The sequence below is a fragment of the Odocoileus virginianus genome, chromosome 5 (genome assembly GCF_023699985.2).
Source record: "Odocoileus virginianus isolate 20LAN1187 ecotype Illinois chromosome 5, Ovbor_1.2, whole genome shotgun sequence".
Classification (NCBI taxonomy): domain Eukaryota; kingdom Metazoa; phylum Chordata; class Mammalia; order Artiodactyla; family Cervidae; genus Odocoileus; species Odocoileus virginianus.
This window is the reverse complement of record NC_069678.1, coordinates 92,123,268-92,140,655: the sequence shown is the minus strand read 5'-3', so window position 1 is coordinate 92,140,655 and position 17,388 is coordinate 92,123,268. Positions and strand designations below refer to the sequence as shown.

Here is a 17,388-nt window from a genome sequence, read left to right as displayed (position 1 = left end):
ATTGGTGCTCTAGAAATGAAGTTAACTTTTGCTTCCCTCTGCCTTCTCTCCTCCCCAGTTGAATGGATGGAGTCTTTCTAGAAAGTCTCAAAAGCCAGCACCCTCACTGAACTGGTAAAATCAGCCCTCTCTTCCATCATATGGGGACTCTTCGCAAGCAAACATCATACCTCCTTCCCATAGGTCCACCCACGCTCCACCCAGACTCCTCTGCAAGAGGCATCCCTAAGCCATGGGGACGTGCGTAAGGGTGGGAGTTAACAGTACGGAAGTTGATTTCATCCGAGTGCCTCCTGCGGACCCGCTTTATAAAGGTCAGCTGAGGCTACCAAACAGCCCGTGAAGCAGGTGTTGACTGCCATCCCTCCTGTAGAGGTAAGGAGGCTGGAGCGGAAGGAGGGTAGGCCACCCACCCAAGGTCCCACTGCAGGTCACTGCGGGCTAAGACACTTCTCAAACGCAGTCCCATTGGCCTCTTGGCCCATGTGTGTTCCACCACCTCACAGCAATTGACTACAGTTCGGCCAACCCCCTTAGTGAAGCAAAATGAAAGCACGTGACCACCTACCAACACACCTTGGCAGAGGCGAACTCCACAGGCGCCGTCTGCCCCCCAGGCACGTGATGCGGGCCGTGCCCTCCAGACGGTACCCGGGGAAGCAGGAGAAGGTCAAGGTGTCGCCTACGCCGAACTGCAAGCCCTTCCGGATGCTGTAGGCTGGGACCTCAGGCTCCTCGCAGGGTTCCAGGTCATACTCTGGAAGGGAGGCAAGAGAGCCAGGGTCAGAGACAGAGGAGGGGAACACAGACAAAGGTGCCAGGGAGAAGAGGGCGAGAGAGGAGGACGGACAGAGGCACAGGATATGCGGGGATCCACGGAAGTCAAGAAGAGAAGGAGAGAGAACTTGAGAGGGAGAGAAGTTGGTGAGAACAGGCAGGTTGTGCCCCAGGCGGTCTGAGCACTTCCTAGCCAGGAGGCGTAGGATAGGGCACTGTGGTTCTGGAGGCTTGCTTCCCAGGGGTATTTATGAGGCTGAGCTGTCCCTCCTCTAACCCTTCATCTCCACATGAACCCCAGCTTCAGGCTTGCAGACCCTCCTGCCTCTTTCTCCCGGATACCAAGCCAATTCAGTTCAATTCAGCCTGGTTCTAGAGGGGTCAGAATGCAAGACCCAGCCTAGGGCAATTTACATTCGGAAAAAGAACAAAAGAGCTGAGTTTGGTTAAAGCTGTGTTTCAGGAACACTGACACTTGAGGCAGATGGCAAGTGTGATGCAGTGGCACTGCTGGACCAGGGGCCTGCCTCTAGTGACTTTATGTCTCTAGTGATGACACAGAAGTACCTTTCCCCTTGTCCTCAAGGGCAATGCCTTTCTGGGACACTGTACCCCAGGGCTCTGTGTGGTTGGGAAAAAGAGACAGGATAAGGCAGACGGGACTGGCTCAGTGGTAACGAACCCTTCTGCCAATGCAGGAGCCACAGGAGATGTGGGCTCTATCCCTGGATGGGGAAGATCCCCTGGAGGAGGAAATGGCAACCCACTCCAGCAATCTTGCTTGGAGAATCCCATGGACAGAGGAGCCTGGCAGACTGCAGTCCTTAGGGTTGCAAAGAGTTGGACACAACTGAAGTGACTTAGCATGTATGCAGGCACAAGGCAGCCTGGCTGGATATGTCCCATCAGCCAGCACATGGCAGGAGGCATCTGCTGGAGGGACGTTAATGGGCTGAGCTGGGCCATGTCCCATTTCCTAGAGGTCAGATATCTCTTGCCCATCCGGGGAAAATCTACCTGCTACCTCTGCTCCTGGATGGGAAGGAGGGTGCTCTGGGAGCAATTGAAACGAGCCGCAGAGGAGCAAAGGGTCCTCTTTCCTCCATGAATGAAAACTGAAAAGCTTTCTTTTCAGAATTGCTAAACACAGTGAAAAATATCCATCACTACTAAATTAGCCTTGGTGAAGCAGTCTCCAATGAGACTAAAACACTCCAACGTGTTAATTTCAATCTCCCTTCTTTTTCTTTGTTTTTGGAAATTGCTGTGGCTGTGAAGTAGTGGAAGTGGAATCAGAAGAAGGATCTGGACTTACTAGGCCCGGAAGGAACCTCTGTGAGGTCCTCTAGTTCCATCAGTTGGGTCAGTCACATTCAGAGAGAACCCTGAACACCTTCACAGAAGGAGATTCCCACCCTGCACCTGGCCCCCGCTCCACCCCTCGCCGCCCCGATCTGCTAATTCCTTCCAAACCCACTATAAGGAACGTTGGTCCTTGTATCTAAACCAACTAGCTTCTGCCCCAGCACTGAGGCTCCCCTCCTAGAGGCTGGGGAGCGGACCAGCGCCATCTGCTGGGAAGACCAGAGGCTGGCAGTAGGGGTGGGGTGGGGGCGGGCACACAGTGCCCTCTTCGCCCGAGGGACCCTCAAGTGCTGTACCTGAGAAGGTGATGTTGAAGCCTTCGTAGGACATAGAGAAATCGGAAATGAAGCGGACCTGGGCGGTGAAGTTGCCATAGAGCCCGGCGCTGATGGGGGCCGGCAGCCGCGAGCCCGTCAGCTGCCGCAGGGGCTGGGTGAAGCTGCCGTTCTCCGTGATGAGGAGGTAGTCGTGGCCGCTCTCCAGGTGGAAGGTGTGGAAAGTGAAGAACACACCTGCCGGGAGAGCAGAGGGTCAGAGGGGCAACGGCGAGAGGGCTGGAGGGGCCCGGCTGCACGCCGGGGTCTGCAGGAACATTCCCGTTTGTTAACATCTATGATGTGCAGAGGTCTAAGCAGCAACAGGCACAGGCCAACCTGAGTGAAGGACCCAGGTGAGCCGGACACGCCCTTGCCCACAGGCCCACTCAGGGAGGAGGACTCTGCTTCAGGCTTGTCCCAGTGTGAAAGGGAGATTTATAGTTAGGTCGTTCATTCAGTCAACAGGTTTTCATATATCGTTGGGTGTCTCCTATGGGCTAGGATTCAGGGCTAGGTGGGTGCAAGGGGATTGAGCTACTGTGCAGAGTGACCAACACTGTCATCAGTATAGATCAGATTGCATTGGGGGACAGAAGGGAAAGAGGGAAAGGCAGGATGGCCTCACTAAAGAATGAGTATTCTGTTTTGGGTCTTAAAAGGAGGCAGGGGAATTAACCGGCTAAGAGGGAAGAGGGTGCCCCAGGCAGGGGACAGAGCCTCCGTGGATTCCAGGGCTTGGTGAGCCAGGCGGTGCTGTTGGACGTACTCAGCAAGGAATATCCAGAAGAGGAGCAGGACAGTAGGCTCTCTGGGGCCGGACTGGATATTTTTCGAGAGGAGTTGAGGGCCTATCCTATCCAGCGTGTACTAGATTTCAGATTAGCAAGATGTTGGTGGCTACGAGAAGGAGGAAGTGGAGCGAGAGGAGGCAGAGAGAACAGTTAGAAGGATGTCAGCCACGCACTGAGCGGGGAGAGTGGATGGGGGCCGGCCAAGGGGACAAGAGCAGGAAAGGGACACGGGACACAGGAGGCGAGGTGGACACGGATCAGAGGCAACAGAGGAGTGAAGGGGTGAAGGGAGGGTCTTGACCTGAAGGACAGTGATGTCTTTTGTGACCCGGGGCTGGACACGTAGGAAGAAGAGCAGGTGGTGGAAGGGTAATGACTCTGGCTTTGAACACCCTGCTCGGTCAGCACTCAAGCAGCACAAGCTAGCAGGAGGGAACTGGACGTACAAACTTAGAGTTCAGGGTTAAGGTCGGACTACAGCAGTAGATCTGGGGTCACTGGCAAACAGGTGCTACCCCCAAACATGAAGAGGAAGGGAGATGGGCAGGGCGGTCATCAGAGAAGGGGAGATTGGAAGCCGGAGGAAGAGGAAGGGTCAGGGAGGGGCCAGGCGGCCACCCAAGAGGGAGAAGCGGGGGGACATCCACTGAGGGGGAGGGGCTGAGAGCCACTAATGAGAGTAAATTTCAGCCCTAAGCATGTGTGTGTCACTGTTCTGAGTTGCTCTGTAGTGGGCCCCTATCAATGGGAAGGGAAGATACAAAAAAAAATTTCATCCTGCTACTAACCCTCCAACATGAGTACGATTCTTCTCATCTCCATGTTACACCCCAGGAAACCGAGGCACAAAACAATGAAATCATTTGTCCAAGGTCACCCAACCTTGTAAGTGGGAAAGCTGGGTTCTGAACTGAGGCAATCTGGTGGCAGAGGCTGTGCGATAAACCACCCCAGGATGCAGCTTCTCCTGTGATGAAAAGAGTCGAAGGTGGGTGCGTGGCGGTGTCTGGGGCGGGGGGAGCAGGTGGTGGGAGGGGCCAGGAGGTGAGCAAGGTAACAGAGCAGCAGGATCTTAGCACCTAGAGCAATGCTTGAACTTGTCCAGACAGCAGCTGGGTTTGGGTGGATGGATGTACAATGCATGTCCGCCCACGAGCGAGTGTGCCTATGGGAATACATCCCATGGATGTGCTAGGGCAGGAACTTGGGGAGGCAAGTTATGTTGCACCCATGTGCTGTTCAAAGTCCATGGACCTCAGCAGCCTGGGCATCTCCTGGGAGCTTGTCGGAAATGCAGAATCTCGGCCTCCATCTCAGATGTCCTGAATCAGCATCCGCACGCTAACAAGATCCTCCAAGAGATGTGGAGGTACATACAAGTGTGAGGAATACTTCTCTAGATAATGACTGACATGTTCAGGATAAATGGTGGTTAGATGCAAGGTCTTCATGCTAAAGCATTTTAGATGTTTTCATTACTTTGCCTCTATGTTGATAGAAACTGGCGATACAGAGGACTGGGGATTCTACAGGCGGGGGTTGGGGGAACAGACCCTCGTAGAGGTGGTGGACCAGGGAAGCAGTTTGTAAATGTCCTGTGCGCAGGCAGCTGACATGCATCCATCGATCTATTTACCCAAAGAAATAGATCCTGGGCTTCCCTGGTGGTCCAGTGGTCAAGAATCTGCCTTGTAAGGCAAGGGAGGATAATTTGACTCCTGGTCCAGGAAGATCCCACACAACTGCACAGCAGCTGAGCCCGTGTACCAAAACTAGTGAGCCAGGGCTCCAGAGCCCGAGAGCTGCAACTACTGAGCCCATGTCCTACAGCTACTGAAGTGTGTGCACCCAGAGCCGGGCTCCACAACAAGAGAAGCCGCTGCAATGAGAAGCCCACATATTGTAACAAAGAGTAGCCCCTGCTTGCCACAACTGGAGAAAGTCTGCACGCAGCAATGACCAATAAATAAATCTTAAAGAAAGAGATCTCGAGTGCCTGCTAAGTGCCAGATCTGTGCCAGGCACTGAGAAAGATCTCCCAGCCTAGGGGAGGAGACAGACACAACAACAGTGAGGATCCAGAGCGGGGGCACAGAGGGAGAGTGGGTGACTGTGCCCCCGGGGTTGGGAAGGCGTCACAGCGGTCACAGTCTGTGACATGAGGGAAGTAAGCATGCATGGAGTCCCATGGGCACGTGTGCTTGCAGGTATCCTGTACTCCTGACACGTAAACATGTGTGCATACGAGAAGACCATGCTCCTTCTGCAGAGCTTGGCAAGAGGCTTGGTGGAACAGAGGGCTGCGTGGAGGCCGGGTCAGACACAGTAACGGGCGGAAATGAAGCTGAATTAAGCACTGTGCTTTCTCTCTGTTTCTCGAGCGTGCAAATACAGTCCCTCCAAAGGAGGAACACTTGGCAGGCATCCTAAGGATGAGTAAACAGCTGAGATGAAACCCCTGGCTTTCCCAGCTGTGTTGACCGCTCGGGGCTCCTTCAGCTATTGTGTGAAAATGAAGACATTGTCACAGAAATAGAGAGGCAGTGTTGGAGTCTGAATCCAGATTTGGTGTGACAGAAGCACACTCAAACGAAGACTCCACTGGAGTGAACCATGCAGAATTGTGTGAAGGACAACCACCTCTCACTGGAGCAGAAAGCAGGGTGGTGGGAGAGGAGCAGGTCTGGAGGAGGGCAGAGCTGGATCCAAAGCTCATCTATCAGTGGAAAGGTCTGGGATGCAAAAATATGTGCCAGTTAATATAGTCTGATATGTTAAAAAGCAGTCTAATTTGAAAGTGTTAGATAATTATAATTTTCCAATTTGAAAATATGTGTACATATACATACATAGGAAGTCTCAGTACTTTTTAGTATATTCTTCCTTTTCCTTAGACCTCATTTATGAGATATGTCATCCTAATAAATTTATCAATAATTATAAAAAAGCAGAGACATCACTTTGCCGACAAAGGGTGCAGACAAAGCTATGGTTTTTCCAGTAATCATGTATGGATGTGAGAGTTGGACCATAAAGAAGGCTGAATACCAAAGAATTGATGCTTTCAAACTGTGGTGCTGGAGAAGACTCTTGAGAGTCTCTTGGAGAGCAAGGACATCAAATCACTCGATCCTAAAGGAAATCAACCCTGAATATCCACTGGAAGGACTGACGCTGAAGCTGAAGCTCCAAAACCTTGGCCACTTGATACAAACAGCCGACTCATTGGAAAAAACCCTGTTGCTGGGAAAGATTGAGGGCAGAGGAGAAGGGGCAACAGAGGATGAGATGGTTGGATGGCATCACCAACTCAATGGACATGAGCTTGAGCAACTCTGGGAGATGGTGAAGGACAGGGAAGCCTGGTGTGCTGTAGTCCAAGGAGTCATGAAGAGTCAGACATGATTTAGTGACTGAACAACAATGAAGAAAAGAAAGGTTTGGGCCAACATTGCTCTGTACCTTCAGTTCAGTTCAGTTGCTCAGTACCTTTAGGTGACATTTAATCCCTGGAGAGAGGAACCCTTGGGGCAGCACCTGCAAAGCCCACAGCACAGTTCTTAGCACACAGTAGGCATTCTCTGTGCTCAGTTCATCTGACTTCCAGATAGTCTTGTGGGTTAAAAGATGTCCATCCCGGGATCTTAGCGAGGACATGTTATCTGGACTCCTGAACTGGCTCTTCCCTTGGGCTGGGCATGTGGCAAGTTGAACAATCCTGAATTTCACAGAGCTTTGAGTTCCCCAGTTGTGCTTTTACTGGCGGGGAGCAATCAAGAGTCAGCAGGCTCATAGGTCTGTTAACTGGAGATACTGTTACAAGCAGAGCCTGAGGGGTGCCTGCCCTCTGGGAAGGGTCTGAGCTCAGTTTAATTCAATTCATAGAGCTATTTCTTGAGTTTCTTCTGTGCCAGGCATCAAGCCAGCAGCTGGAGAAACCGCAGGAAACAAGGCAGACATGTCTCTGAAAGAGCTCAGAGTCAGTCTGGGAGACGGATGATGAAGATGTAAGTTCCGTACAGGGGGAGTGAAGACTGAAGTTGGGAAAAAAAAGGATGACGTGGTGGCCCATCGGAGGGAGCCCCCTCAGATCCAGGGCTGGGGGCAGAGGGTCTGGAAGGCTCCTCAGAAGGATGAAGGAGTTGGCCACACGAGGGGAATGCTGGAGATGGTGTGGGGAGAGGAAGTGTTACAGAAGAAAAGTGCCTCATTGTGCAAAGCTCTAGAACAGCCTCCCCCAACCTTTTTGGCACCAGGGACTGGTTTTGTGGTAGACAATTTTTCCACAGACCAGTGTGCGGATAGTTTCAGGCTGATTTAAGTGCATTATATTTATTGTACATTTTATTTCTATTATTGTTATATCAGCCTCACCTCAGAGCATCAGGCATTAGATCCTGGAGGTTGGAGACCCCTGCTCTAGAGGACAATGAAAGCCTAGCTAGATCTTGATTTTTTAGAGGGCTCACAAGGAGGCTGAGAAAGGTAAAACCAGGGCCGTAAGGGCCACGCTAGCTATTTCACCATTTGGGGCTCAGTGCTAAGGGTTTGGTGATGCTTTTCATGGTTCTAAGGAAGAAGTGACCTGGTTATATGCTAGTGACCTCTTGATGATCCTAGCTAATTCCTCTTCACCCTTGGAGACAGGCATAAGTCTCAACTCCAGGACTCCTGCCTAACCCCTGGCTTAGCCTCCGACTTTTTCCTACCTCTGTCTGCTCTATCCCAGCATTGGGCATAATCTATTAAGAGGGCTCTCAGGCTGGATCTCTGCCACTAAACCACAAGGCAGGCAGTGCCACAGGGCCTGCTCCACTGTGTCTGTCTAGAACCCACAGTAAGCGCATTTGTTAAAAATTTGTTGAACTGTGTTAACTTCTAAGCAAAAACACACATAGAGGCATGGATGGACCTAGAGTCTGTCAAACAGAGTGAAGTAAGTCAGAAAAAGAAAAACAAATATTGTCTATTAATGCATATACATGGTATCTAGAAAAATGGTACTGATGGACCTATTTCCAGGGCAGGAATAGAGATGCAGATGCAGAGAATGGACATGTGGACACAGAGAGGAAGGGGAGGGTGGGATGAATTGGGAGATTAGGATTGACATATATACACCACCATGTGCAAAACAGACAGCTAGTGGCAACCTGCTGTATCACAGGGACCTCAGCTCAGTGCTCTGTGATGACCTAACGGGATGGGATTGGGGGGTGCTGGGAGACCTAAGAGGGAAGGAATATATGTGTACATATAATTGATTCACTTCATTGTACAGCAGAAATGAACACAACAGTGTAAAAAATTATATTCCAATAAAAATAATTGTTACAAAAAAGAAAGGCGGAGAGGAATATATACCCCTATAATTACAGACATCAGACGCAGAGAGGATCAGGACTATAGGGGGTCATTCCTCTAGAGATCACAGCGGGACCACCTTTCTTTCTCTCTTGATGCCCCAGAGTAGCTTCTGGCTCTGACAATGGTCAACTCTGAACCAGGATTGGTGGAGACAGCTCTGCAGGATGAACAAGGACACTGCCTCCACCATCCCCCCTCTCCTTGGGAATAACACCCTGGAGAGAAGGGGCCAGTACCACCTCGCCCTGACTGCTGGGGGGTCCTGTCTTGGCCAAGAAGCTCCAGGCCATCTTAATCCTGGCTACATCAGGCCTACTAAAAAGTGAGGTTGCTCAGTTGTGTCTGACTGTTTGCGACCCCATGGACTGTAGCCTGCCAGGCTCCTCCTTCCATGGGATTTTCCAGGCAAGAATACTGGAGTGGTTTGCCATTTTCTTCTCCAGGGAATCTTCCTGACCCAGGGATTGAACCCAAGTCTCCCGCACTGCAGGCAGACTTATCCATCAGCAAAGTGAAAGTTGCTCAGTCAGGTCAGACTCTTTGTGACCCCATGGACTATACAGTCCATGGAATTTTCCAGGCCAGAATACTGGAGTGGGTAGCCTTTCCCTTCTCCAAGGGGATCTTCCCAACCCAGGAATAGAACTGGGATCTCCTGCATTGCAGGTGGATTCTTTACCGACTGAGGTAAGGTAGCAAAGTTGTTAAATAGATCCGGTGGGATTATATGTGACTTTTCTTTTAAAGATTTTTCTTTTTGATGTGGACCATTTTTCTAGTATTCACTTAATTTGCTACAATGTTGCTTCTGTTTTATGTTTTGTTGTTTTTTTTGGCCACCAGGCATGTGGAATCTTAGCTCCCTGACCAGGGATTGAACCCATGCCCCCTGCATTGGAAGGCAAAATCTTAACCATTAGACCACCTGGGAAGTCCTCCCCTTTTTTTAAAGATTTTTTTTTTTTTTTGATGTGGGCCATTTTTATACTATGTGATTATTTTTTCAAATTTTCTTTTTAAATACCAATAGTATAGTTTACATGGGATATATATTTATTGTTCAAAATTAGGAAAAGGTCAAAAGATGAAAATAAGAGTCAACTAGTATTAACCTTTGGGGGCATAGCTTTTCAGGCTATTTTTTCTCTGTACATATCCTTGATAATTTTTTTATAAACTAAATATATTATTTTGGCAAACCTCTTTATTTAGTCAATAATGTATTGCACACACTTCTATAGATTTTTAAATATTCTTTCACACCATTCCTTTAGTTGCATGGTAATTTTTTATTATTTGGCTATACCATACATCGACTTAATGTTTCCTTACTGATGAACATCTAAGTAGTGACTAGTTTTTCTTTTTTTTCAATGAATAAAGTGTTTTAGGGCACATCTTTGTAGCTAAGTCTTGATATAAAGTTCATTTATTTTCTTGAGATAAATTCCAAGAAGTAGAACTGCTGGGTAGAGGCCACATATGTTCTTAAGGCTTTTGATTCACTGCTTAATCATCCTCTGGAAAGTCTGAATAGTTTCACAAAACATTGGCACCAAAGAATAGTATGCCTGTCTCCTCATGGTCCCCACACTGTTATGATGTTCTCTGTTGACTTGCAAAGAGACATGGCATTTTGTTACTGGGTGAAGATGCACTTTTAAAATTGTTAGTGGGGTTGAGGTCTATTCATTTGTATTTCTTCTGTTATGAATTGTCAGTTGATAGCTTTGCCATATCAATAACCTCAGATATGCAGATGACACCACCCTTAGGGCAGAAAGCAAAGAGGGACTAAAGAGCTCTTGATGAAGATGAAAGAGGAGAGTGAAAAAGCTGGCTTAAAACTCAACATTCAAAAAACGAAGGCATCTAGTCCCATCACTTCATGACAAATAGATGGGGAAACAATGGAAATAGTGACAAACTATTTTCTTGGACTCCAAAATTGCTGTGTATGGTGACTGCAGCCAGGAAATTATAAGATGCTTGCTCCTTGGAAGAAAAGCTATGACAAACCTGGACAGCATATTAAAAAGCAGAGACGTCACTTTGCCAACAAAAGTCCATGTAGTTAAACTTATGGTTCTTCCAGTAGTCCTGTATGGATGTGAGAGTTCGGCCATAAAGAAGGCTGAGTGCCAAAGAATTGATGCTTTTGAACTGCGGTGTTGGAGAAGACTCCCGAGAGTCCCTTGAACAGCAAGGAGATTAAACCAATCAATCCTAAAGGAAATCAACCCTGAATATTCATTGGAAGGACAGATGCTGAAGGTGAAGCTCCAATGCTTTGGCCACCTGATGTGAAGAGTCAACTCATTGGAAAAGACCCTGACACTGGGAAAGACAGAAGGCAGAAGGAGAAGAGGGCGACAGAGGATGAGACGGTTGGATGGCATCACTGATTCAATGGACATGAGCTTGAGTAAACTCTGGGAGACGGTGAAGGACAGGGAAGCCTGGTGTGCTGCAGCCCATGGGTCACGAAAAGTTGGACATGACTGAGCAACTGAACAACAACCACCACAGACCTGTAGATCAGGTGTATTTTTTTTTGGGGGTGTATTTTTCTTAAAAATTTTAAGAGCTCTTTTTATACCAGGCTGGTGGTCCTTAGATGATTACATAGGTTGCACATATTTTTGTTCATTAACTATTTAAATATTTTTATATTAATATTTTAAATATTTATACATTTATCTTTTAAAAAAAACCCTAAATGCATTTAAAGTGTCATTTAATCAAACATAACAGTCTATGCCTTTATGGAGTCTACTTTTGCTGCTGTTTTTCAAGTATGTCCCACCTGAGGTTAGACTTTCATATCTTTCTATTACTAGAATTTGTGGTTAAATATGTGAGGTATGATTTGGTTTTTTCTTTTTTCCAAATGGGTTAAGCCCACTGTTTCAAAACCATTTATTAAAAAATCCATCCTCTCTTTAATGGATTGGAAATGACACATTAATCATACACTAGACTGTCTCTCTCTCTCACACACACACATACTCGCACTCTCTGTGTCACACACACACATGCACAGACACAGGGGAATCTATTTCTGGATCTTTATTCTCCCCACTGATTTGTGTGTCCGTTCCTATATTTATACTGCATCATTAAAATTATTTGAGCCCATAACAACATTTTAATATCTGGAAGTTACTCTTCCCTTTAAATTTTTTCTTGACTTTTCTAAATTTAATTTTTCTAGATCAGAGGTTCTTATTTAAGGACATGAATCACAGTTAGTTAGCAGTGAGGTGTCCTAAAACATAGCTGCCCGGTTTCCACCTCCAAAGTAGAAAATCTAAACCTCTAGGGTAGGGCCTAACATTGGAGTATTTGCCAAACTGCAGAGAACCGTGGACGTCAGAGGAAGCTTCTGAGGGTAGAAGTCATATCTGCCTGATTAGTGTATATTCCCAGCCCCAGCATCGACCACACAGGGGGCATTCAATCAATATTTGCTGAAGAGAGACTGGAATAATGTGCAATGAATAAATTTCTGCTGTTTTAAGTCCACCCCCCCAAAAAAAAACCCCCAAACAAAAAATATTTGCTGAATAAAAGAGTATAATAATTAATGTTTATTTATAGCCAGCATCTTACTTTGAACTTGGGCTCCCAAGAGTCATTTATGTCAGGGAAGGTGGGGCAATAGGCCCGACTGGACTGGTTAAAAACATAAAAACACTCATCTGAGGAATAGTGTGAGTTCTGTGAGAAGAGGATGGTTCCAGACAGTATCTGAAGATTGGGTGTGAACAGCAGGGAGCAGAAGCAGCCTATGTTCCATCAGCACTCGGTATAAGGAACTCAGTCTCAGGTTATCAGGAGGGGTCAGGTCTATCAGAAAACGAGAACAGGTACCCCTCTGCTGAGTGGGCTGGCCACCTCTCTACCACCGGGGGTGTTCACACAGAGGGTGTGTTGCTCTCTTGTAGGCAATAATATAGAGAAGATTCCCTCATTAAGTAGGGTTTGAGAGCTGGTATTCTTTAAGATCTCTTGCAGAATAGAGATTTTTAGGTTTGAAAAATATTTGCTAGAGGATGAGTTCTGTGATTCGAAGAGATAGGAATGTTCTGAGAGTTTTCTGGTTGGTGAGAAAAATCCAGACGAAGCCCAGAGGTCTCTATAGAAGGAGAGCCTCAAGGAGGCCATCCGGACCTGGGGATCTTAGGCCCTGACCATGTCGCATCCCAACGCCTGCCATGGGCCTGGACACTCACCCTTGCCATGTGATGTTTCGATAATCCAGGTGCAGTTCAAGTTGTTGGGGTAGAAGTCAGGGAACCCAGGTGACAAGATGGTCCCACTGGAGCCTTGAATGAAGCCGCCGCAGAGAGCTGGAGAGGAGGGAAAAGGACACGGAAGACTGAGGTGGCCCCGGGAGCCTCCCCCAGAGCTCCCCCAGGGTCCTAGCCCGCCTCTTGCCCAAGCCCCCGCTCCTCACTGACAGGGTCTTGGAGTCCGCGCCTGGGTTTCGCGGCAGAAAAGGCGCCTCGACGTCGGCGCCCCCTCCGGGCGGGGCTCACCTTCACAGCTGGGCAGGGCCCGACTCCACTGGAAGTTGGGTTCGCACTCCAGCGGCTCCCCGTCGCTCAGCGTGTAGCCCGAGTCGCAGCTGAAGGTCACCAGGGCGCCCACGTAGAAGTCGTTCCCATGACGCTGCCCATTGACGGGGATCCCTGGATCCAGACAGTGGTCCGACTGCAGCGTGATAGCTGGAAAAGAGAGCCCACGGCTGCAACAGACAGTTTCCTGCAAGCACAGGGGGGGCCCAGCTGACTCACAAATGGAGGGAGGGAGTCCTAACTGAGAGAAGCCTGGAGCTTCATCTGCCCCCTCCTCAAATGTGGCTGTCGGTCCTGGGTGAGGGTATCTGAAGACCCATCTGTCAGGGAAAACCAGCTGGCTGCAATCATTCGTTTGTTCATCACCCATTCAGTAAACATCAGCGGGGTGAACGCATGGCCTGGACACCATGCTAAGGGTTACAGATAGGATCACAGGTAAGAAAACAACCCTCTCCTCCTGGTGCTCTCAGCCATAGCTTTCTACCGTGGTCTGCAAAGAACTCAATCAACAGCCTCTTTCGGAATGGATATGTGTGTATGCATGGCTGAGTCCCTTTGTTGTTCACCTGATTCTATCGCAACATTGTTAATCGGCTATATCCCCATGCAAAAGAAAAGCTTTAAAACAATAAAATAAAATTGACTTTGTCTGATATTAATGTGGATATATCAGCCTTATTTTGACCCCCCCCCCAAAAAAAAAGAAGAAGAAATCTCTTTCAATTGAGGCACCAGCGATGAACGCAGGCGATGGCAGAGGGTGAGGGAGCGTGAGATGACATCTCACTTCAACATCACCATCCGTCAAGCACTCTTCCCGGGGTGCCCAGCAGGCTGGCGCCCAGTCATCTGCACACAGAAGGGGACCTTTCATTCTTTCTGACGTTGAGCTCTGAGAGATGCTGAGAGCAAGGAGGACCTCCTGAGGAGCACAGCCTAACTGAGAACGCCCCGGGGACGCGGCCAAGCGGGTCCTCCTGCCAGAGCTCAGCCCTGAGTCCTCCCCGGCACCCAGCGGCCCCATCACTGCCGCCCTGAGACTCACTCTCATAGCGGAGCTGGAAGCCGATGTCTGAGTGACTCTTGTCGGTGGAGAAGAGGAGGTAGAGATAGTTGCTGGTGCTGATGAGGAACTGGGGGACCTGGGTGCCATGGTAAACCCCAATCAAGGGCGCCGAGTACGTCCTTCCATCTCGCACCTCCAGGGTGTCGTAGTTGACCTCGGTTTTAAATCTGCCGAAGATGGAGACGAAGACTTCTTGAGAAACCCAAGGCTCATGAATTTGCAAATGACAAGAGGCCCTGCTTGACCCAGGGCAGCAGAACAACTGGGTTTTGGCAGGTTGGGGTATCTTAATATAATCTGCACATGTTCACTGGAGGTGCGGGAGCACCCTCCCTACTGTGCTGAACCTTCCTCCTCCTTCTCCTGTGGTTGGACGCAGCTCTCCCCAACTTCTCTGCGGCCTGGGCAGTGACCCGTCTTCAGAGCTAGAGGTACAGTGCTTTGCCTCATGGGAGTCAGAATGTTCCAGGCCAGGGGTCAGCCAACTACAGCCCCAGGGTCAAATCTGGTCTAGAGCTGTTTTTGTATGGCCTAAGGGCCAAGAATGGTTTTTGCATTTATAAAGAAGTTATTTATTTTTTTTTTTTAAGCAAAGACTATGCAACAGATATCTGCAAGTGTCCCATAAAACCTAAAATATTTCCCATGTGGCCCTTCACAGTAAAGTTTGCGACTGCCACTCTGGGCCTTGGAAGGTTTGTCTAGAAGGAGTTTACATTCATACTTGGGTGGCGGGGCAGCACCAGGCTGGGAGGAGAAGTGGGCCACGTGAGCAGGATTTGGGTCAGAGGTGAGGAAGCCCACCTTCCCACACTGAAAATGTCAGGGTGGTGCTCTTTGGATGCTAAGAGTCCCCTAAATGGCACAAACCCCACTTCTGAACCAAGGCCAAGAGCAAAGCCAGTGCAGCCTGTCCCTGCCCAGAGCAGAGCTCCAGGGCCCTCTGACCTTGCTGACCTTGCAGCATCGGTGCTGGTCACCCCCCATCCCCACTTCCCTGCCACCCCACAGCAGAGCTATCACCCCTCACCCCCACCGCCCAGGCTGTGGTTACAGGCACCTGTCGAAGGTGATTTTGATGGGGTAGCCTGGCTGGGCTTCGATCACCCAGGCACAGCTCAGGGCATCCTTGTAGAAGCCAGGCCAGCCAGGAGACAAGATGGTGCCACTGGGCGAAGTCAGATGACCACCGCAGGGAGCTGGGGGGAAAGAAGGGAGACAGCAGTTTTCTTGGGGAAACAAATGAATAAAGAAAAGTCTCTCTATAAAATGTGTCTGCCAGCAAGTATTGTTTTTTGTTTTTTTTTTTTTAAATGGAGAATTATATAAACCATCTAAACTGTGAGTTCTGTCTTTTGGGACTTTTATGGATATGTCCACTTACATCACTTGGAATTTTATGAAAGGCCGGAGGGAAGGAATGAAAAGAATCCTTTAAACAAAGTCCTCTGCCATTCTAGAAGGGTTGAAGTACAGCTAATATTTGGGTCACAGTGGTTCTTTCTTTGTTCTTAACTCAATTATCAGGCCTCTGACAGAAGCATGAGCCTGGCCCCTGCCCCGCACACACAGCGCTGGCCCTAGACCGCGGTCAGAGCCCCAAGCTCAGCGCAGAGCCTTGCACGGTCCACTCCACTGCGAGCTCCCCAAGGGCAGGGGCCGTGTTATTTGTTTTGAACAACTCGGAGTCCTCAGCCCATAGCCTCGTGCTTGGAACACAGGTGGAACACTCAGGGACTGCGGCTTGAATGAATAAGTGAGTGGATGGAAGCATGCTCACAGTCATGGCAGGCAAACCACAAGGCCCACAGGGTCCAGGCACACTTCACAGCTGGCTCTGAGCTTGCAAACCTGTCATCTCAGCCCCCAGTCTCTCTCCATCCGTCTTCCCACTCTCTCCCACCTTTCCCATCACTCCTGCCTTTTCCCGAAGTCAGACCCTCGGTTCTGAGATGGTGATTAGAGCTCGTCCAGGGCGCCACCTTCTGGCCACATGGTTGGCCTTCATGGTCCACCCTTTGGGTTAGGCAAGGTCATGTGACTGCCTTGACCAATCAATCGAGGGCCAAAATGATGTGTGTCATGTCCAAGTGGGAACATGAAGAGCCAGTGTGATCTGCAGCTTGTGACTGTGAAAGTGACGGTCTCGACAGAAGTCCTGTCAGCTGGGCCTCTAAGTGACCTTGAGGAGTAGAGTCCCACGACCCAGGTTACACATGTAGCCTGCATAGCCTGTGTGAGCATGGAAGCCCTGTCTTTAAGCCACTGAGATTCTGAGTTTATTTGATAGCACAGTCTAACATCAACCACCCTGATAAGACACCTCCCTCCCTGAGACCGATGATGAGGATGTTGATCACGACCAGCACCAAAGCTGCTCCTGCTGTCACCATCACGGCCACGGGCTGAGTGTTATACACTGAGTCTCAAGTCTATGTTCACTCTTCACAAAACACCAACCCTGAGAGGAGGGTGATATTCTTTTCTCTATTCTACAGCTAAGGAAGCGGAGCCTTAAGGAGATTAAGTAACTAGGCCTTGCTAACTAACTAGGATTAGCAAGTGGAAGAGCTTGGATTCAGACCTAGGAAGACAGAATAAATCCAGAGATTTTACCCTAAACCGCCTCCTCATTTTAAAAGAAACTCTGCTTCCTTAGGCTCCCCTTACCATGGTGCTACCAGCTGCCAAAATGTGCTGAACAAGACTGGAAAGGAAAGGGGATAAAGAGCTACACAGCACTCCTATGTTTGCAAGTATTTTTTTTTGCAGATTTCCCCAAGTAATCAGACTCATAAAATAATAGCCAAGTGTACCACATCTTTCCTCTCTCAATTCTAGAACCCTTCTGAGAAATTTAAAATAATCATCGGGCATTCTTCACAGTAAATTACATTAGAAAGTTCAATTAACAAAGAAGATAAGAAGAAGAATAATTATGACGTTAATAGTAGATAACTCATACTGCTGATTAGGATACTAGTTGCTTTCACGTGTATTATCTTATTTAAATGTGCACAGCATTCATGAAATTATCCCCATTTTACAGAGGAAAAACTGAGGCTAAGAGAGTAGATCAAGAGCTAAGAGAGTTAGAACAGGAAAATGAAAGTCACTCAGTC

General features: G+C 48.7%; 1 protein-coding gene across 5 annotated transcripts in view; it reads right to left on the bottom strand.

Moving 5' to 3' along the window:
• The window catches only part of CSMD2 (CUB and Sushi multiple domains 2), a 697,019-nt gene that overhangs the window by 210,904 nt on the left and 468,727 nt on the right, over nucleotides 1–17,388 (bottom strand). For all 5 annotated transcript variants that reach the window (XM_070468425.1, XM_070468426.1, XM_070468423.1 and 2 more), the window contains 6 exons: nucleotides 15,327–15,465; nucleotides 14,246–14,433; nucleotides 13,159–13,347; nucleotides 12,853–12,969; nucleotides 2,439–2,654; nucleotides 569–757 (listed from right to left, as the gene is read on the bottom strand). In XM_070468425.1, the coding sequence (XP_070324526.1) occupies nucleotides 569–757; nucleotides 2,439–2,654; nucleotides 12,853–12,969; nucleotides 13,159–13,347; nucleotides 14,246–14,433; nucleotides 15,327–15,465 (1,038 nt within the window). The remainder of the gene's footprint in view (nucleotides 1–568; nucleotides 758–2,438; nucleotides 2,655–12,852; nucleotides 12,970–13,158; nucleotides 13,348–14,245; nucleotides 14,434–15,326; nucleotides 15,466–17,388) is intronic.